Source organism: Protopterus annectens, chromosome 14.part0, assembly GCF_019279795.1.
Source record: "Protopterus annectens isolate FY-2018-M chromosome 14.part0, PAN1.0, whole genome shotgun sequence".
Taxonomy (NCBI): Eukaryota; Metazoa; Chordata; order Ceratodontiformes; family Protopteridae; genus Protopterus; species Protopterus annectens.
The window spans coordinates 369,381,803-369,404,030 of NC_056748.1; the positions used below are offsets into that span (position 1 = coordinate 369,381,803).

Consider the following 22,228-nt stretch of genomic DNA (forward strand, 5'->3'; position numbering starts at 1 on the left):
AGTACCTCAGAGGGGCTAAAAACTTGAGACCGCCCCGGAGAGCACCAACACCAACTTGGGACCTCAACTTTGTCTTGGAAAAACTAACTTTACCTCCTTTTGAGCCAGCCAATTCAGCTGAATTAAAATATGTGTCATGGAAAACTGCTCTGCTTCTGGCAGTAACCTCAGCAGAAAGAGTTTCAGAGTTACAGGCACTAATGGCAGTGGAACCTTTCATCATTTTTCATCAGGACAGGGTTTCCTTAAGAACAAACCCTATATTTATGTCAAAGGTGGTATCCAGTGTGGCTCTTAACCAAACTATTCACTTGCCAACATTTTATCCAAATCCCCAGAATAAAGAGGAGAGACTTCTGCACTCATTGGACATACACAGGCAGTTATGCTTCTACTTGGACAAAACAAAAGCTTTCAGGAAAACTGAGCAATTGTTTGTAGCATATGCTGCAGGATCACAGGGAAAGGCTATTTCAAAGCAAACCATTTCAAAGTGGATAGGACACTGTATCCGTTTCTGCTACACACTACATGGAAAAACTTTATTTAGCAACATTAGGTCACATTCCACCAGGGCAACAGCCACTTCAACTGCCTACTTTAGAGGAGTACCTACCAAGGGATATTTTGGAAGCTGCAACTTGGAGTTCAGTGCACACCTTTACCAAGCAGTACCACTTGCCTCTTTACTCTAAATCCAGAGCTAGCTTTGCCACTGCAGTTCTGCAGGGCCTCATAGCCACCCCGAATACTTTGTAGACCCAGCCACCCTACCTCAGCTTTAGGATTCAACCCAAGTGTAATGACTGCAGCAGTGAAACACGTAGTACAGTTTTGTACCTACCATAAATGTAGATGTTCGAGTGTATTCATTGCTGCAGTCCAGGTTACCCTCCCCCCATCCCCTCTTCTTTGCTGGGACTTATCTATTCCTTTCTACCCTATACAACCTATGTGGTGTATTTGCTTGTAACTAAAGGTATTATTTATATTTTTTATGTATTTTTTATTAGCAATATATATTGTCTACCTATTTGGGGGCACCTGACATCTGGGGCAAGAAAAACTGGCGAAAATGGCGTCTGCTGCATCTTATATACCCCTGGCGCACTGACGTCAGGGAAGAAGTGACAACAACTGACGCCGGCCCAAGACTTTGGAACTCTGGCCGACTGCGGGACCGCCTGACGGCAGGATAACCCAAGTGTAATGACTGCAGCAGTGAATACACTTGAACATCTACATTTATGGTAGGTACAAAACTGTCCTTTGTTTCTACCTCAGCAGAACTAACAAATCTAGAAAATCGGACCAGTTATTTATGGTTTTCCTTTACAAGGTCGCAAATAAAATGTGACCCATCAGATATCCGACTCAAAAGGTTGGAAATTGCACTTTTGAATGCTTAAACCGCTGAAAGTGCTACACAAAAGAATTCTGGGAATGTTGAATGTGTTCGAAACACCCGACATTTCCGGATGTACCCAAACACAGATATGCAGGGGGACAAGCCCCTATGCACCCCGAACACCCCCTGCTAATTTCATATACTAATTCCGAGATCGCACTACAGTGAGGGAAATGGTACATGTTCCGATCCCCACTGTAGTGCTATCTGCACTCAGAATGCCGAATTCACATGAGCGAATGCATACCGGCATTCGCTCATTTGAATTCACAATTTTTTTTTTTTTGACATTTGGAAATTTTGCCATTGTACTTTTGGACTTTAGAGTGTCGCAGAAAGTGATCGCAACCTTATAAAGGTAAACTGTTATTTATATCTTTCTCCGGTCCATTTCTGGGAAAATCTGTTTCAAAAGTTATCCTATCAAAATGAGTAAGAGCCTGTATTACTTTCATTTACAGTAAAAAGAATCTCAAGTTACCAGCGCCAGTGAGAGTGCACCCTACTAGATCAATAGCCACTTCTGCTGTTTTCCATTCCAAGGCTTCCGTGGATGAAATATGTGCAGCAGCAGCCTGGGCTACTCCGCATACCTTTATCACTCATTGCAAATTGGATATGGTCTCCAGGGGAAGACCATCCTTTGACTGTATGGTTCTCGGGAATATCCTTCCATAAAGCCACCCAGGATCTGAAGTAGGTGTGGACTCTGTCCCACTTGTAAAGGATAAATGAAGATTGACAACATCATGGATTCTGAAGAATTCAGTTTTATATTAACAAAGTGGAGAATAAATCTGTGTTACGCTAAAGAGTTTCCTCTAGCATTTTGACTCCCTTACTGTGGAATAGTGTTTTGGTTTTTTTTGTTTGTTGCTTTTTAATTGCCACTATTTGGTGGAACTGTTTTGTGCTGTTTAGCTATTGTACTTTTCTCACTAGCAAAGTAGTGCAGCCGTCTGTATGTATTCCTTTCTGGGTGGAAGTTGACATAATGGATGATTATACTTGCAGTAAAAGTCTCTCTCGAGTTTGTTTCATTTCTTTCTTTCTGACTGATTAAGAGCCCCTATTTTGTTTGCAGGTCAGGCAATGGAAATTGGCAGTGCTGCTCTGAATATTTTGGTGGAATGTTGGGATGGTCACTTGACACCTCCAGAGGTGGCATCATTGGCTGATCGTGCTTCACGTGCCCGAGACTCTAACATGGTGAGAGCAGCAGCAGAACTGGCCTTGAGCTGTCTGCCCCATGCACATGCATTAAACCCTAATGAGATTCAGAGAGCACTGGTGCAATGCAAAGAACAGGTAGGTGAATTTATATACTCCATTTAAGTTTCACTGCTACTTTTAATACAGTTTTATTGCTTACCTTAGTCTGACTACATTTGGAACCATGATTACTGTTAAAGGGAAATGTAACAAGAACAGAGACTGTGCTGTTGAGAGTGGGGGCAGTTTGTAGACTAAAAGAAAAATGTGATGTTTTCAGACTAAAATACAGTACACGTGTCTTGTGCTTCATGAGTCAGTGAAGTTGAACATGTGACTTTTTTTATATTATCTGAATAAATATGAATTTGAGTTTAATAAATTTTGCTTCAAGCTTGCCATTTCAGTGGTGTAGAAGGATAAAGATGTGACCTAGGTGCCTTGGGTCTGGAATTCGGGTATTAAAGAAATTGGCAAGAGAAGATGACTATGAACAGCCACCACTGGCTTGCCCATCCAGTGGTAATTCAGGCTACTAGATCTGCTACTCAGGTAGTTTCTGGTGAAAGCTGGGAGAGTGCACCAATTTGCAGTAGATCTGTTGCATGCAAGGGATTGCTAAGCAGTGCTTTGTATCATTGCTATTATGATGCATGTATGAAAGCACAATTGAATTAAATGGGCTTAATATTAATGCAAAACCACCAAATAGCAAAACACAAAAGTAGAAATACCACACGCAGGCAGGAAACAGGATCAAAAATGGGCTTAACATTAATGTCTGCATTTCAAAGGTGTGTGTGGCACAGCAATACTGGAGGTAACAGAGGCATCGGGCAAAAGGAAAAACAATTATTGTCTGTCTGACAACCAAAGTTCAAGAATCAGGTGCTTAGCAGGCATGGAAGAGAAAATTATATAATCTTTAAAAAAACAATCTCATAGCTTCTCCTCTGTTGTGCTTAAAAGAATACTTTGCACTACCGTCTAACTGGAATGTAGAAAAACAGGAGACAGTAGTAGTGGTGGTATTTTGAGCAGGAAGTTGAAAACAGCGATTTTGTGAGCAGGAATTAGATTCATACTTTTCAAATGTTCCTGTTTTTACTTCAGAAATTAAATCTGACATCCTGGTTCCATAGCTCAGGTGGGATAAAGCCCTGACTGTGCCTCAGATAGCCTATGTTTGATTAAGTGGCACAGCCACTAAAAAGAGCTGGCAGGGGACAGTGGAAGTGAGTGGCCAGCAACAGCTCGCCTATTCTTTTTTTTTTTTTTTTTGGGGGGGGGGGGGGGACTTTAGTTTGACTCACTGCGTTTGCAACACCTTCATGAGTACTGTCCATAACAATGAGCTCAGTACACCCGTGCCACAGCAGTGCTCCTCTTATTACAGAGTTGGCAAATATGGTAGCATGCATGCTTCTTCTGTGAATAACAGTTGTGCAGCTCACGAACTGCCATGGGGAGGGGTTAAGTATGGAAGATGCCTAAAGTCTTATGTGGGAATGATGGCTTCCTCTCCCAGTTTTCTTGGCTATCTCCCTAGAGAAATGAGAATGAATTGGGCTATTATGTTTGTCTCCAGGGAATAAATGGATCAATTGAGTGATTAGGAGAATGGACCTAGATGGTCAGAGGAATATCTAAGATAAAGAAAAGTACTTCTGTCCATCTTAAAATTGATAGTTTTTTAGAAAATATGGTAATTGAATACTTATCATAATGGCAAGTTTGACTATTGTAGATGGACATAGTTTTGGAAATCATAGGATCATAGGAGGTTACTAGGCTAATGACCCTAGGGTCCTTACAAGCCTAGCCAAGTTTAGTCCTTATTTCCACGATCACATCTAGACCTTTTTAACTATTTTTCTGCCATTACCCTGGGAGATGCCGTGACCCCAGAATTAGTTTGTGTAAAGGTAGAGGGTATGGGGCCTTTCCCTCAAAGGGGTAGTGAAAGCCAGTGTGTACAGCCTTCCCATGTAAGAAACATAGCTAAAAAAACTCAAGTTTTTACAACTGTTTTCAATTGTCCTTGCAATTTGTGATAGAGATCTGTGGAGAAAAGTTAGCAAATAATTACATTCATTAATTACTGTCACAGATTTTTACTTTGGAAAATGCATGCTAATTCTAATTCTCTTTTTCTATCAACCTTCTGAGTTAGTTGCAGTACCATTTTAAAAATAGGTACTGATTTGGGTCCTTTATCCCTAATTTAGGCAATAGTATTTTTTTGGTATTTTATCTTTTTTTTTTGTTCCCCTTGGACCACGTGGTACCAGCCTAGTCCCAATTGCCCGGTATCCATACCAGGTCTGCCAACCATCTTCCTGCCTATCAGACTGTTTTGGTATTTACTGGGGCCAGTTGCGGATCCTAAGAGCATACTGGAGACTCATCTGGCAGTCACCCAAGCCTCTAATTGAATCTGGATTGTCTGGGCCATAGTTAGGGCTTTATCCCTCCAAGCCACACCGAAGCAGCTTCTAGTGATAGTTTGAGAAGCTGTGGTTAGGAGAATGTTTACAGATAAATTCGTATTTCTTTTTTAATTTTCACATTCTTTTATCTTCAGTTATTTCATCAAAGTGTAATCGTGAAGAATACTTGTCCTGAATGAATGTGAATTGCTTTTGTTTAAATAATTCCCATTCACTTGACATTCTGGAAGGTCCTCACTTGCGGAGAGTGATACCTGTAAGGACCTCTGAGTCTTTTTATGTTGCTGCCCCCCCCCCCCAACCAATCATGCATACTTTTCACCTGGCATTAACTAGTGCTTTAGTGAGTCATGGAAATCTCTGGACCAGTTGTCTGCTGTACTACGAAAGACTGACAGGGCCAATGCAGCCCTCTCACATTGTGCCCAGTTTTTTTCCTGTCAGACTAGGATCTCTGTATAGTATTCGTGGCTGCATTTAAGCATACAAATCCCTTCTGTGTGTAATACTTGGCTCTCCTGAATTTTGCAGAATGTCATTTTTTTACTCATATTTTGATCTGTTCCTCATAAAGTCAGTGCTTTTTCTATCAAATCATTGAGGACTTTAGTGACTAAGTAATGATGCATTTGAGTTACAGAATTCATTTCCTTCAGAAAGTGCATGATGCTAAAACCTGTTGTTCTGACAAGTTTTTAAGTTTCTAGGAGAAATATTAAAACTCTGTCCCTAATTTTTTGCATTATCCAGAATTCTTACACTGAGAGGTTGAGAGGTATGCCTCCATGCATGTAAGTGGCTTCCTAGTAAGACGTCCAGGTATGCGTGTCACTGAGTAAAGTACCCTAACCCAGTGGTATAGCTAGGGTAGGGTCAAGGGGTGGCTGCCCTGAAAGCAGGTTGATAGAAGATGTGATTGGCAGATGCCAAGGGTCCTGCAGTACAGTAGTGGAATTCAAAAATGAATGATGCTACTGTCTTTGTGGTCATGTCATTATTACATTTGTAGCAAGGGGTTTTACTACAATTTCTGAGTGGTCTTTTTTTTTTTTTACACTCCTCAACTTGGAGTTGAAGCGGGTACTAGATCGGGGAACTGCACAAGGTGCCAGATAATATGGATATAGTTTTGATCTAACCATCTGCCCTTCACTGATTCCACATTATAGCAGTGTCAGCTTCTTCATCATAAGGATCACTGCAGCAGTATAATTCCTTATATCTGAAAAATATTCAAATGCAAGCATCTATCATTTTAACTTTGAGTCTTTGCAACGTCCACAGCAAGCTAAGCTCTTCCTCTGTCCTAGTCATTGGCCAATTGTACTGCTTAAAAGGGAGAGCTGCTTCCCTTAGCAAATGATTGGTTATCAGTTCATGTGCCCATCATCTATTACCACGTGACTTTCAAAGAATAATAAATACTCAGTTTGAGAACTCTGCGTTTATCTTGAAAGTTATGATTTTTGAATTGGAAGTACTGGAACTCCTGAGGTCCATGATTTTGCGTAGGTGGTCTAGCAAGTGTCTGTAGGGAAGAAGCATTCTGCCAGAAGACTTCCACGTGCAGTGCCTTTTTTGTTTAAGCAATGAGCAATGTCCTTCTTATGGGGAAAAAAGACATCAACATTAAGGCTAGAAATCTAATACCCTACCTGGATCAGGAAAAAAACTGAATGCTAGTTTGAGCAGAGCAGTTTCCATGTTGACCTCTGATTGCCTGCAGACTAGAAAACTCAGAAAGTTGGAGTAACCCAAGAAGATGATTATTAAGGGCACCGCATGCAGCAGGTCCCTACAACCCCTTTACAGACACCTGTAAATGGATCTCAATAAGTTTCACTTTGTAAGCCTCATTCCTGTGTTTTTCTACTAAGTTCCATATCTTGCCTCTTTGGAGGCAGACAGTGGGGTAATTCTTTCTATTGTTATTCTATTCTCAGATGAAGTCACAGAGATGTAGACACTAGTTCCAAGGCACTTGCCACAAGCATCCATCCTTACAAAATTTTCATTTTAGTGCTCGAAATGTGAGAATTTTTTTATAAATTCCTGCTGTACTTCTAGACAGTGAACAAGCGCAAGACTTATTCAAGAGGTTGGCAGCCACATATAAAGGTTGACTGTCATCTGTTGACAAAATAGGCCCAAAGCATGACACCCAGGCATGGTAATCATTTGAAATGTAAGAACCTACTATAGTGAATCCTGTAATGCTGAGATGGAGCGACTTAAAAATGGACTTGCATATACTAAGTACAAGACTGCCATTTCTTGGAATATTCCCTTTTTGCATAGGGATCTATATTAGTTCATTGAAGGTTCACCTCAACGAACCTCCATTCATCAAACAAAAACCATCAAACGTTCACTTTGGCAAACGTTTGCTTCACTGAATGTGTTACACAGGGAAAGTAACTACTTCCCCAACATTTCCCCGTAACACACACCAGAGTATTTTAAAAACACCCAGGTGGTGAGCTGGGCCCCCCACACCCCCCTAACTCTGTATATACCAACTCTGAGATCATACTACATTGGGGAAAAGGGCAAATTTCCTTACATTAGCCAACTAGTTACTTTCTCTGTGTAAATCCTTCACTGATGTGAACATTCACTGTTTTTTGTTTGATGAATGGAGGTTCACTGAAGTGAACCTTCAATAAACTTATATAGACCCTTACAAAGGTATGGTGATCTCATTGTTGGTATATATACATTTGAGGGTGCATGGGGCTGCTTGCCCCCTGCAAACATGTTTTTAGGAGAGGAGTGATGTTTGATGTTCACTGTTCTCCTGCATTTTCAGGTTTTTTTTTTCTTTTTTTTTTTTTCTGTCGGCACTCAGCATTTCGAGTGCCAACATTTCAATAAGGACCCCCCAACCACGCATTGGTCTGGTTGGTCACTGATTGCAAATAGTTACAGATGATTATGTCACAGCCTGGTTAATAAGAGATAAGTACTGTAATGCCACAGCATCTGTTTCAGGAGCACCCGTCCACCAGAGAAGTAGTTGGTCCAGCTTGTGGTTCCAGTGCCACTGTTTTCTGTCCTACGGTTCCCACTAATTAAATGTCTGTATAACACTACAGTATGTATTTCAGCCCTTTTTTCTGTTAGTTAATTCATTTAAGCCCAGTTAGTGTTGTGATAATTAAAAGTGAGTAAACTGATTTTGAACAGTTCCATTGTTTTGAAGCCAGTCTCTGACTTGACTTTACTGTGTGTGTGTGTGTGTGGGTGTGTGTGTGTAGCAGAGTGCCCTTCACATTCACGCTATCTTCTGCATGGCTTGGCTTGTGTTTTCTTTTAGTTAGTCATGCAGTGAGCTACCACTTAATACGCTGAGAATGCATGGGACAGAGAAAAGTGATAGTAAAACTCAAGACAACTTTAGAGAAGTTTTGGAATAGTGGCAGCCCTCATTCAGGTGAAGAAATGGCAGTCTTTTGATGAAGTAGTAAAATGTGGAGAATAGCAGGCTTTTAAAACTCCCCTACAATCCCCTGATAATCATGACCTTGAACTTGGCTGTTTTTAAGAAACTGGATATATTTAAAACATGCACATAGACCATTGACTGTGCCTAACTCTGCCCCCTCCAGCTCTCTCTGAACTTCATCCAGTGACTGTTAGATGTTAAGTTGTCAATCTCGCCTTCATTCTTGCTTGATGGGTTCGGAGCCGATCCCTCGGCTCCGACTCGGCACTTGCTAAGCTCGAGAGTCACTTTTACCAGCTCGAGGCAGCCCCATATCCCATGATGCAAGGCGGTAAGTACCCAGATCTCGTTTGCCGCTTCGCTTATGAGGTCCTCCTTTTACCAGCTCCTGGTAAGTGATTCATTTTACTAATATTCAAGCCCCTTTTTGTTAAAAAACTCTTTATTATTAGTTATAAGTTAATTATTTAGTTTTCCTGACAGAAAATCCCTGTCTCCTTTAATCTTTTTTAGTCAAACTTTACCCATCCCATCCCCTCCCTGTTAGGGTGTGTGTGTGTTTATTTTTAGGAATACCTTTTGGTATTTTCTTTAATTTAAGTTTTTTGACTGGTGTGTGTGTGTGTTTTAAGCACCATGTCAAAGGAGAGAGTCTCAGGTTTTAAGAAGTGTGACTCGTGCTGTCAGAAGATGTCTCTGACAGACGGTCACACTTCTTGCCTGTATTGCCTGGGGCCTCTTCACCTGCAGGACTCCTGTGCTATTTGTCATTCCTTCAGCCAGAGAGTCCTGCAGGAAAGACGTAATAAACTGATCCTTAGGGGCCTTCTTAAGCCGGAGGGCTCTCCGGCTAAGTCGGCTCCGTCAAAATCAGTTAAATCTTCCAAGGCCCAGGCTTCTGTGTCTAAGCCTGCGGCCTCGGCTCCGACTTGTTCAGTCGAGATCGGCTCCGGCTGGAGCCGATTCTGGCTTAACAAAGCCTTCGGCACCGATGGCTATCGGTGCCGAATCTGTATCGACCACCGTGTCGGCTCCGATCGGTTCCGACACCCATGTGGCACAGGCATCGGTGTCGGCTCCGATCGGCTCCGACACCGTTACTTTGGTGGCTGTATCGGCTCCGGCTGGAGCCGATACATCGAGGCTTCCTGACGGCTCCGAGAGGTCGGCTCCGACAGGATCTATAGTATCGGCTCCGATGGCTCATTCCAGGAAGAGGTCGAGGTCTCCTTCCTTGGAGCCGATACTTTCGGCTCCGGCTTCACCTCTTCTATCGGAATGGAGCCATCGGAGCCGATCTTCAAGGTCATCCAGGTTATCAGATCATGACCTAGAGAGAGTGGTCAGCAGATTACTTAAGTCACAGGTACTGGCCCAAATGTTACATAGTCCGTCTCAACAGACGACTGTTGGTCCACACCCCGTTACAGTTCCTCCTTCAACTCTACCCCAGAGCTTGGAGTTGGAGTCTTCGGGAATGGTTACTGCTACGGCTGGAGGACGGATACCCCCTTCTGTTCCTTCAGCCTCTACTCTTATCTCCTCTTCGAGACCTTCCTTAGAGGGATTCGGTGGTCGGGCTTCCATGGTCTCCGAGGGGGTGAGTGGCATCGGACCCTTGTCTGAACCCGCTCTTCCCCTTGGAGCCTCGGCCTTGGTGAGCTCGGCTCCGACATCTGCCTCGAGACGCCCTTCGGTGGTCCCTGGAGTTCCTAGCTCTTGGAGCGGGTTCTCTCGGACCTGCCTGGGAGGGGAGCATTCGAGGTGAAGAAGAGTGTACTGGCCACTGGTATCAGTCAGCAGTCTGTTCCCGTAGCTCCTCCCTCTATAGTACCTGTTGACATCTCTGCCACTTCTCTTGCTACAGGACCCAGAGATCCTCCGCCTCAGGTTTCCCCATTGGGAATTTCCCCTCTTCCGAGGATTCTCCTGATGTTTCGGGAGATCCTCCTAGGAAGAGGACTTGTAAGAGGAAGCATGTAGACTCCCGAGTCTGTCACTCGGATACTGACTTTGATGAGTCAGAGGGATCCCCTAGATCCCCTCTGAGGATGTCTCCTTCTCAGACATCCTAGAACTCCTGAAACAGAGGGGAAACTGGCCCACCAACAATCCCTCTGAGGATGAGTCAGTATACCTAGAGGCGTTTGGATCTCGGCCCTCCACCTCCTGGGTGTCTCCGCCTTCGACCCCTTATACAGGTTATTGCACGAAAGTGGGCAGCTCCTGACTCTGTAGAGCCAGTCCCTAGGAGGCCTTCAAAATTTATCACTGCCCGTGTGACAAACAATTCCTTACTAAGGGTGTCCCGCTGATGCCATGGTGGTGGCTGCGGCCACCAAAAGGAACTTGCAGATCCTTCCGTGCCCGTCCATCCTCCTAATAAGGACTCTAGGACCATGGATAGGTACGGTAAGCGGATGTTTTCCTCAGCGACCTTTGCTATGCATTCGCTGAATTACCTATGTCACTTCACCAGACTCCAGAGGGATATCCTTAAGGAGCTGGGTGAAGTAGTTCAGGATCCTACAGCTGCAGGGGCTCAAGAAAAAATTGCTTCGCAGCTAGGAACCCTCAATTCCATTGCAAACTCCTCCATGCGGCTAATATCTTATGCTGCGGATGGAGCGAGTAGAGCCGCAGGTACAGGTGTGGCTCTTAGACGCCAAGCCTGGATGCGGCTATGTGATTTTTGGATCCCTTTAAGGCGTCCTTCACAAATTCTCCCTTTGATGGGTCAGCTTTGTTTGGCCCTCAGGTGAAGGAAACCTTGACCAGGTGCGAGCAGGACGGCAAGACTCTTTCTGCTGTTGGAGTCCGTTTTTCCACCCCTTCTAGACCTTATCCCAAAGGACAGAAAGGTGGGAAAATGTGGTTCCGTAAATCCCAAGGAGTCACGGCGGATTCACGTGGTCAGTTTACCCCTAGAGGCAGAGGGGGTAACAACAACAGACGCCGCTGTAGAGGCAGAGGGGTCCAAGAACCAGGGAAACAGGGAGCCTCTCTCTGACAAGCCCTTTCAGCATCCCTGAGGTGTTGCCCGGCTGTCCCTCCTTGGAGGCAGTCGGGGGAAGATTATCACTGTACCCAGAAGCCTGGCATTCCCTCACTCAAGACAGATGGGTACAGTCGATCATATCCAAGGGTTACATAATTCCTTTCGAGGAAAGTCCCTTCCCCTCAAGTTCCCTTCCAGATGTACCACCCAGTCTAAGGGAGATTGCAGAGTCAGAAATCTCAAAACTACTGCAAAAAAGAGCCATTCAGCCAGTTACAATAGACCATTCAGAGCCCGGAATCTACTCAAGGTTCTTTTTGGTCCCCAAAAAGACGGGAGACTGGAGACCAATATTGGATCTCAGCAGACTCAACAAGTCTGTCAGGAAGACAAGATTCCGAATGGTCACTCTTCAGTCAATTCTGCCCTTCTTACAGAAGGACAACTGGATGTGCTCAATAGATCTTCAGGATGCGTACTATCACATCAAAATTCACAGACGCTCCAGGAGATTTCTCCGCCGGCTGGGGTCCAGTCATTTCCAGTTCAGAGCCCTGCCCTTTGGTCTCACTACAGCCCCCAGAGTGTTCACCAAATGCATGGCAGTGGTCACGGCTCACCTGAGACGTCAAGGATTCCAGGTGTTTCCGTATCTCGACGACTGGCTCCTGTCAGCCACCACCAGGCATCAGCTTATACAAGCCAGGGATTACACAATAGACCTTTGTTCTCATTTGGGCATCTCAATCAACTTCGAAAAGTCATCCTTATCGCCCTGCCAGTCTATTACCTTCATAGGCAAACTTAAACACTGTTCGGATGTCAGCTACCCTTACAGAACAAAGAGTTTCAGACATTCAGAGTCATGTCAGGATCATTCTGGCCAGCAAGAAAGTACAGGCCAGAATGGTTCTAAAGGTATTAGGTCTCATGGCTGCGGCCATTACTCTTCTTCCCTGGCTCGATTCTACATGCCTTCTTCAGTGGATGCTGTTCACACAATGGTCATACCAGCAACTTCCAATGCGTCACCAGATTCTGGTGACACAGACATGCAAAGAGCATCTTGCTTGGTGGATCACATCGCCTCAGGTTCACCAAGGCAGGTACTTTGTACCCCATCCCCGATAGCCACTGTCACCACGGATGCCTCCCTGATCGGGTGGGGGGGGTCATTATCAGGGCAGGATGGTTCATGGGACGTGGCAGCCGTTCGAGTACCATCTGCACATAAATGTCCTGGAGATGAGAGCAGTGCTTTTAACGTTGCAAGCTCTCAACGACTTTCTTCCCGTAGGGACAATTGCAGTCCACACAGACAACATGTCTGTAGTTTGGTATATCAACAAACAGGGCGGAACCAAGTCCTACCCTTTGTGTCGAGAAGCGCTCAGACTATGGCAATGGGCGATCTCCTCTCACCGGTTTCTGGTAGCAACGCATATCCCTGGGAAAACCAACATTGTAGCGGACAGATTGAGCAGAGCTATCCTCATGCCTCACGAGTGGTCTCTCAAGCAATCTATAGCGGAAGAGATTTTTCTGGAATGGGGTCGTCCATGTTGCGATCTTTTTGCTACTCCCCAAAACAGCAAATGTCCAGACTTCTGCAGCCTCTTCCCTCTATCAGGCCATCCCCCCAGAGACGCTCTGACCCAGGATTGGCCCCAGGGACTTCTTTATGCTTTCCCTCCATTTCCTCTGATCCCTCAGGTGATCCAGAAAGCTACCATTTTGAGAGCCAAATTGATTCTCATTGCCCCTTACTGGCCTCGACAAGTTTGGTTCCCGTTCCTCCATCATCACCTTTTGGTGCAGCCGTGGCATCTGGACCCAGTGCCAGATCTTCTGATTCACCAATCGGGTCAGCTGCACCGGTCAATCCCTTCTCTCAACCTCACAGCATGGTTGCTCCACTTCCTTCCTTAGCCAGGCTTCCTTTGATCTCTAACCCAGTTAGAGACATCATAGTAGCTTCGCTAAAATCCTCTACCAGGAGGATTTATACAAGCAAATGGAAACGTTTCTCTTATTGGGCTAAGGCCCAAAATATTGATCCTTTTACTGCCCCTGTTCAGGCAGTCCTGGACTTCTTAGCAGAGATTTTTCATGCAGGCTCCTCTTCTTCCACAGTCAGAGTTCAATTGGCTGCTTTTTCCAATTTTCATGTCGGGATAGCAGATCATAATATTATGTCCCATAGGCTCTTCAGGGCCTTCTTGAAAGGAATTTTCCTACTAAAGCCTCCAATCAGGAATCCTCCTCCTCAGTGGGATCTAAATTTAGTGCTGACATCCTTGATTCTTCCCCCCTTCGAGCCAGCTGTTTCTTGTTCCCTGAAATATCTTTCGTGGAAAACTTTATTCCTAGTGGCTATTACATCTGCCAGGAGGGTGTCTGAACTTCATGCTCTTTCGGTTCGACCCCCCTATTTGGTTTTCCACAAAGACAGAGTATCTTTGAGAACTAATCCAACCTTTTTACCTAAGGTCGCTTCTCAGAACAATCTGAATCAATCCATTGATCTCCTGTATTTTTCCCTAACTATTCAGATAGAGCTGAACAAAAGCTACATTATCTTGATGTCCACCGTCAACTTAGATATTATTTGGACAGAACATAAAAATTTAGAAAATCTGATCAACTTTTTGTTTCCTATGCGGATAATAATAAAGCCCTTCCTGTTTCTAAAGTGACCTTGTCCAGATGGCATTGTTGGGTCATCTCTGAAATTTATACGCTCAGGGGAAAACAGCTGTGCTCAAAACCTAAAGCACATTCAACTAGGAGCTTAGCTACTTCTACAGCCTTTCAAGCTAGACTTCCTTTGGACACTATTTGTGCAGCGGCCACTTGGGCCACTCCTCACACTTTTGTTTCCCATTACAAATTGGACTTGGCCTCCAGGGACAGAGCCAGTTTTGGCTCTACAGTCCTCAAGAGTTTGTTCCATTGAGCCACCCAGGATAGAGGTGCTAGGACGCGGTCCCATCAAGCAAGAATGAAGGCGAGATTGACAACTTAACATTAAGAAGTTATGTACCTACCATAACGTTCCATGTTAGTTGTCTTCTCTCGCCTTCTTTCTGCGACCCTCCCTCCTTCCCCTGGCCTGGACAGACCTTGTATAAGAAACTGTTATGCTGAAGACCATTCAGACCTGGTCCTTCTTCCATCTGTAAGTTTTCTTTCTTCCTTTGGGAAGTATTTTATGCTTGGTGCTATTGCCCTTTGTCAGCAAACGAGATCTGGGTACTTACCGCCTTGCATCATGGGATATGGGGCTGCCTCGAGCTGGTAAAAGTGACTCTCGAGCTTAGCAAGTGCCGAGTCGGAGCCGAGGGATCGGCTCCGAACCCATCAAGCAAGAAAGAAGGCGAGAGAAGACAACTAACATGGAACGTTATGGTAGGTACATAACTTCTTATTTTCTTTCATATGGCAATAAATGAGCTGGTTCTGTGAGTATGGTCAGTACCAGTAGTCACTTACCTAGGTAAGATGGTAATATATGATAATGATTTTCCTAGTTGGTGTACATGTGGAGGAAGATATAGTAGTCTTTGTTGTTACTACTGAAACAAAAGAAGATTAGAGCAATACATTATGTCCTGTACAACTGAAATTAATTTTGCTGGAGAGCACAAAAATGTTTGATCACCCAGATCAGGTGCTGCATTTTTTGCAGCAAAATAGGATTTGTCCGTATGGACTGGGAAATTTGGAAGGGAGGAGTCATTAGATGCACTCTACTGCATTGTGTTCCCCTGACTAGAAAAGAGTTAGGGTGGACGATACAGAAGAACTAGCTTGTCTGCCTCCTCTGAGAAACTTGTCTGTCTTGTTTAGCTAGTGAAGTTTATTTTTAATTAGCTTGACACTTTAACCTGCATATGTCACTGGCATGGGCAGTTTGGCAGATGTTCATCATGTTTCACTGTTGCAGTAATAACATATTCAGATTTCCTGCTGTGGAAGGCTTTTGGTGGCCTAAATACCAGAGTTTCAATGCCCTCCTTCAGGCCCTGCGGATGGCATCCTGTCAGATATCAAGGTCAGACGCTGATGCCATTTTCTCATTTCTTTCTTGTTATCAGAGCCCAGAAAAGCATTTATAGTGTTGTCAGTCAATTAGACGCCTGAAGTAAAAATGACAAAAGCTAAGTAACCCGTTGGGGAACTGTTTTTCTTGATTGTCAAAATTATTGTTGGATGTCAGTAGCTAAGACCAGTACTTGTCTAGAGTGTGAGAAAACAAATCCCTCATTGTGACTTCCACGTGCTTATCTTTTATGCCTGTGCCTGTCTGTCACCAGAGTGCATTTTTCAGTTTGAGAACTGTTATTAACCACAAGGCAGACTTGTTAGAAACATTCCTAGAGAATGAGAAAGAGAGTTGGGGCCCATACAGTCATGTTGAAAAGGGCTTTCCTCATAAAAAGGAGAAGCATCTGAACACTGTCAGGGTTCTGGATGACAGCCATTTCACATTGAATAGTCCTCATGATTGTTGAAGTAGGAGAGGTGCCATTACAATCCCCTCCAGTAACCGAGTATATGACCGTGGCCTCTGCTGAGATCCGTTTGCAGTCCACTACACTGGTTTCCTCAATGTCCACACTGGCCGATGGACGTGAGGTTTTAGATAAGTCTGAGATGTCTTTGCAGATCCCAGCTTCCATTTCTCATTTTTAATATACTGATAAGGAGGGCAGAATCCCTTAATCGAGATAAGAACCCTCACCTGATCAGTCACATGCAGCAGCCACCCACCCATGGCCATTGGCTAACTATAACAGACTTACCCAAAATAAGGAGCAGGGCCAAATGCAAAAAGGCAGCTTCCAGCTTGCCTCAGACTAGGCTTTCTGGGTCTAAGCCACACTAGGCTTATCCACAGAACCTGATCAGAGTAACTGAGGATTTCATGGACTTTCAGATTTAGAGAGTTGGCAGGACTCCTGCTACAGGAACTTCTGGCAAAAGGAAGACCCCCCCCCCCCCCCCATCCAATACGGGAATCTGCTGACTTCAGTGACTCGGCTGAACATGATTTGGGAGTATGTTGACCAGGTTTCTTCTGGATCATATGCTGACTCGGAGTCAGATGCAAACCTTGCCTCAGTCTCAATATCTGAGAATTTTTGTTTTAGAAACCCTCAGTCTTAAGAAAAGGTTTAGTGAATTTCTTAGGTTTCCTGAGCTCAAAACTCTGGCCATTCCTCTAGTTTTAGAGGGTGTAGATGATAATATTCAGGACTCTTCCCTGCAGCCTTACTCCACCCCCCCACCCCCCCTGCTTCCAGGACACCAGGCCATTTTTATAGGGTCCTGGATTCCCATAAACATCTCTTTAAGAACCCTGTGGTGGACCCTGAGGTGGTTTCCTCAGGTCCTAAGGGAGCCAAATACAGCACCTGTAGGAACCCCATGTCGAATGAAAAAGAGGTTAGAAACCTGGACAGATTTGTCAAGAAAGTGTATATGTCAGTTGTCCTGGACATGAAGGCTTTTTAACTGTCAGTTTCATATGGTTATATTCAAGGAAACTCTCCTGGATCAGAACTGGAGGGAATGGAGGATAGAGCCCTCCTGAGGAAGTTGTTAGATCTCTTCAATTCTTGTGTTTGGGTACAAAACTTTCTTTACATTGACTGTAATACTTTGTAAACATCTAGCAGGGCAGCTTTCTCTGGTCCTGTAATTAAGAGATATACTTGGTTAAGAAATTGAGCTTGTAAAATCAGAAATCCTGGATTTGTCTCTGGACAAGGACTATACTCACCATTCTCACTGCCTGTGTGGCATTTTAGATAACCCAGTGCCGGCCAGCATTCAAAAGCTCAGACTCCCTTCCCTCGCTCTCTTCCTGTGACAGCTGATTGGCTGAGGATATACTGAGAAGGAAGCCTTCAGCTGTCAAAGGGAGTGAGTGTTCAGTCTTTTTCTGCCATCCAAAGATGGAAGCGCTCTGACTCTTCACAGGATCCAGTGCCAATTTATTTTTCAGCTTACTGCTCAAATAAGTCCCATTTAGGAACCTCGTTCCTCTCATTTTATTATTAGATTTATTTTTTTCTTTTTATTTAAATGTATATATTTTAATATTTTATTTCTGTCAGTATTTACAGTAATTCTTGTGGGAATTTCTGCTTGTAGCATTGCCGTTTCTGAGAAAACTTTTACAGTATTTCTCTCAGAAGTGCAGTGTATATGTGTGAAATTAGACACTAGGGGCTTGTCTTCTGTGGTCAGAAATGCAAATTAATGACACCTGTCTTTACAGTTGTTACTCTGCTTTATTTTCATCTTTTGACAGGAATATATTGCAGAACTTGTTTTTTTCAGCATTTTATACACTATTTTACTATATGTATGACTGCTCTATGTGGTTTCAACATCAAATCACAGTTTTACCATGAATGAATGAAGTTATTTGAATGCACTGTGGAGATTTTACTTTATGTGATAAGAAAATATGGTTTAAATTACTGTTAAACATTCTGGCAGTTTAACATGGTTGAATTTGTAACACTGGTTTGACAAATTTGTTGCTTTGGTGTTTGTACTGTTATGGAAGTTATGTTAAGAAATAACACTGACATAAGAAAAGCAGATGACATTATATTTCTAGTAACCAACAGCAATTCCTATTTGTATACAGGGAAGCATTATTCCAGTACTGTCATACTTGTCAATTTGAAAGAACACTTGACTAGCAGTCTGAACCTTTGACCTTTTATGGCAATTTGTAACAGATTATTTTAAGATTTTCTAATTATTACAAAGATGTCACTTAATTTTAATTGGATATTCATAATTTTTCTAAGAAATGGCAAATATTTTATTTTTTACATCAAACGTTCTTAACGTTTTGAACAGTTTGTCTTTGATCTTTATCTAAAATAACAAATGTGTGACAGTCTAGAAGTGCATGTTTAGTAAAACAATATATGATAACACATTTGGCCTTGCAGAAACACTGAACTTGCGTCTAAAACAAGTTACAGAGTAGTTATGTAAGCATATACAGTTATTAAAGAAATCAGGAATCTCAACATTACAGTTCTACTGTGCACACCACAAATAAACATTACTTGTAGGTGATCTTAAATAGCCTTGTATAAAAGATGCATTCGGTGCATACATGTCATCTGTACAGATTTTTGCCAAATGTCCGGTTTTCTGCCTCATATTTTTGGTCTGTTTCCTTATAAAATTGTGTTTTTTCTGGGAAGTCATTGGCAAGTCATTCAGGGTTGAAATCAGAAAATAATGACAAACATGAGTTTCAGACTTCATGCCCTTCAGAAAATGCATGCTAATGCAAAACATGTTATTCTATCGACTTCCTAAGTCTGTAGGAGCAATATTTAAAAAGTGTCCCTAATTTTGGGCCTCTGTTCTCTCATTATTTATGGTTTTGTCCAGATTTCTTGCTCCAAGAGGTTGAGAGGTATGATCCAGTGATACTAGGATAGCTGCATTAAAACATCAAGTCTCATTGCACATTATTTTCTATAGATTTAATAGTCCTTGGTCTTGGAATTTGTACTAACGCAACTAGAGGTTTTCTAACCTTTCTTCTATCTGAAGCAGAGGCACACAGAAAAATATGACTGCAGTTGTAAAAGAATTCAGTCCGAGGTTACAAAACTGTAATCATAATGAGCACACAGTACAATATTTGATAAGCTAGCTGTACCAACTTATCCTGTGTCATGGGACATGCAGCTCTGACCACTTGAGTGTACATTTTTTATAGTAATGACGGGATTTGAAAACACATTTCTACCACAATACTTTGTGTAATGGAAATTATTTGACTTCTTTCATTTGTAAAAGAATTCTGAACACATTTCAGACTGGGTTTTTTTTTTGTGATAATAGCACAGTTTGGCAGTGTTGAGTTGTGTGGGAACGTGCTTATTACTAGAAACTTTAAGTGCTTATTGTGATACATTATCCAGCATTGTCATTTTATTATTCTGGCTCGTGTTCTCTATGCTGACTTGATGGATTCTAACTGTGGTTCCTTCCCCTGGTATTAAAATTGGTTGAATCTAAAAAGAAAAAGTAAAATAAAAATATGCCTCACACCATGGTTATTGATTCTGTCTTGGCCACTGTTTGGTCCACAAACCACTGCCTTGTCTCCCTCTAGTGTAGTTTTGCGACTGCTATGAAATGGGGGTTAGACACATCCTCTGGTGCCGTTTCATTATCTGGAGCAAGAATGGGAGAACTTAAACCCTTTAGGTGCAAAAGTAGTCTGGGTAAGAGACCCTGTGCCAGGCATGATACTTTGTCCCCAGTTATTTTATCCAGTAGTGAAGTTCACAAGAAAAAAAATGGATCTTTATCATAGACCTGATCAGCAGATTGTAGCTACTTACAAGGCTTATGTAGTTACCTTGCCTAAGAGTGTTCTTCAGACAGCTAATTCTGGTGATTGTGTTCTGACACATGGCTGTAGTTGTAGTTTAGCTGGGAGGCCTTTATATTTCAGAGAATGAGGTGGAATCTGATGAGGACAATGGTGATTTCCTCTGTGGCACTGGGTCCAGTCACTCTGATTCTTTGGAATGTGAACCTGAGGTTAAGTCCAAACAAGTGTTTACTTTTTCTCAGATGATTGCTAGATTTAGTGATGTTTTTGCTTGGGAGCAGTCTGGAGCTACCCCAGAGCTAAGCAGGTTATATGACCTTATAGAGGATTTGATGCTCAATTCTGTGGCAGTCCCTCCCCTTACCAGTGTGACAAAATGATATCTCTTTCTAGTGATCTGACCTTTAAGAATGTTAAATTGTCAAGGTTACATGTGGAAGTGTATGTTACATTGTGCATACAGTTTGGATGATTTTGCTGCAGCCTTACCTGCAGAATAAAAGTCCTATATGAGTGAAATTGTTTCTAATTTGACTAAAATTTTGAAACGTGCTTTGAGAAGTGTGCTTGAATGTGCAGATGCAGTCTCAAGAAATGCTACTTCTGTTATATTAAGATGGTATGTTTGTTAAGTTATGAATTGGTGTTTGGGACCCTCTGTTACACAAATTCTCAAACAGCAGGATAATAGAGGCAAATTAATGAATGGGGTATCTAGGATGATGTAGTGTTGTCTGTTTTCATCTGAGTCAACTATGCTTCGGTGCTCCGATGTCTCCCCTGCCCATAATTCTCTGCACTCCACCTCAACACCTCAGATCTTGTTTGCTGTGGAAGATTTCAGATGCGTCGGTGAACACTCCATTATGTGTTGGCTTTTCAAGCCTACATATCATTTTCTTCTCCTCTACTATAGAGTTAAACTGCTTTCTTTAGAATATAAATAGTTGTGCAGTTAGAGTTTTCAAATTTAATAATAGAATCCTTAGGTTAGTTAGGTTTGTTACTCTCTTCAAAGTCTAGACTGTTTTTCGCATTCTTTTTATAGGTTGCTTAGAGTGTTATATTGTAACTTTTGAGAGTGTCTTTTTTTACTGAATTCATCTTTATTGTTGTTGGTGCATTTATATATTCTCTCAAATAGGGTCCAATATGTCCAAGACCCAAGGCTTTAAAACATGTTCAGAGTACGTCTCAGAATACCAGGAACAACCGCAAAAAATAAATAAAACCAAATAAAATAAAAGAATAGGTTCGGGCACACCAAAACTGGCTCACTGACACAATAATTCAAATAACAGATCGACAAATTCCAACACTGGTCAGACGGTTGCTTCTGTGCTGATCTGTCCTGGAGTAACTGGGTCAAGACCGATGGCATACTCTACTTCGACCCCAACTGGATCCCTTCCTCTGTCGGCCCTAGTGTGCTCAGCAGAGTATCGAGGCTGAGTTTTTGGCACCATGGAGTGGGAGGAGGTATTGACACCAAGACATTCAGCACTATCCCTGCCTCTCGGACCATTGGTGCTTGGTAGCGCAGCACCAAGATCCACTTTGGAGTCAAGACCTTTCGGTTCTGAGAGGTCCCTTCGAAGTCTAAAGCCAAGGAGTTCCTCAGAACCAATAGCGTCTTCAGCTTTCGATGCTTTTCATAGAGTTCTTTCAACTCCAAGGGATAAGCTACCTTCACCCAGACCGGCACCACCTGAGCTTGCATACCGAAACTGTCTCTCTCCATCATCACTCTGTTAGAGAGGGACAGCTAGAACCAAGACCCCAGGGTGTTTATTTAATAAGCTCCCTGTCTTATTCGAAACCCTCTGATATTACTGCAGAGTGGGCTCATCGTAAGCAACTGTGTAAGCAGAAATACATTGACTCATCTCCAGAATCCATTACTGATAACACAAACTTTGATGGAGAAGGATCCCCCAGATCCCCACCTGAAGATGTCACCTTCAGTGAAATTCTAAAATTGATGAAACAGAACCAAACCAAAAAAGAACTCTTAGAAGAGAGCACATGGGTCCATCCCCACAACAGAGTGTCCAGGGTGTCGAATCATTTTGGGAAATGTACCTATGATTCAACATCCTCTTCCCTGAGAGCACTGAACTACCTAGCTTTTGTTAGATGATTCCAGAAAGATTTGACCAAAGAGATTTCCAAATCTCTTGAAGGGGTCCTGCCAACAGATATCCAGAAAAAGGTGGAATATCAGCTATCGACTGTACAATCATCATCTAACATGGCCATGCAGCTGATTTCCATATCAGCCAGTGGTACAGAGAGAGAGAGAGAGCAGCAGGCACTGACATTACAG

At 42.9% G+C, this 22,228-nt stretch overlaps 1 protein-coding gene across 4 annotated transcripts in view; it reads left to right on the forward strand.

The window, feature by feature from the left end:
• ZSWIM8 (zinc finger SWIM-type containing 8) overlaps positions 1-22,228 on the forward strand; it is a 2,719,879-nt gene that overhangs the window by 2,407,120 nt on the left and 290,531 nt on the right. For all 4 annotated transcript variants that reach the window (XM_044056095.1, XM_044056097.1, XM_044056096.1 and 1 more), the window contains exon 20: positions 2,493-2,716. In XM_044056095.1, the coding sequence (XP_043912030.1) occupies positions 2,493-2,716 (224 nt within the window). The remainder of the gene's footprint in view (positions 1-2,492; positions 2,717-22,228) is intronic.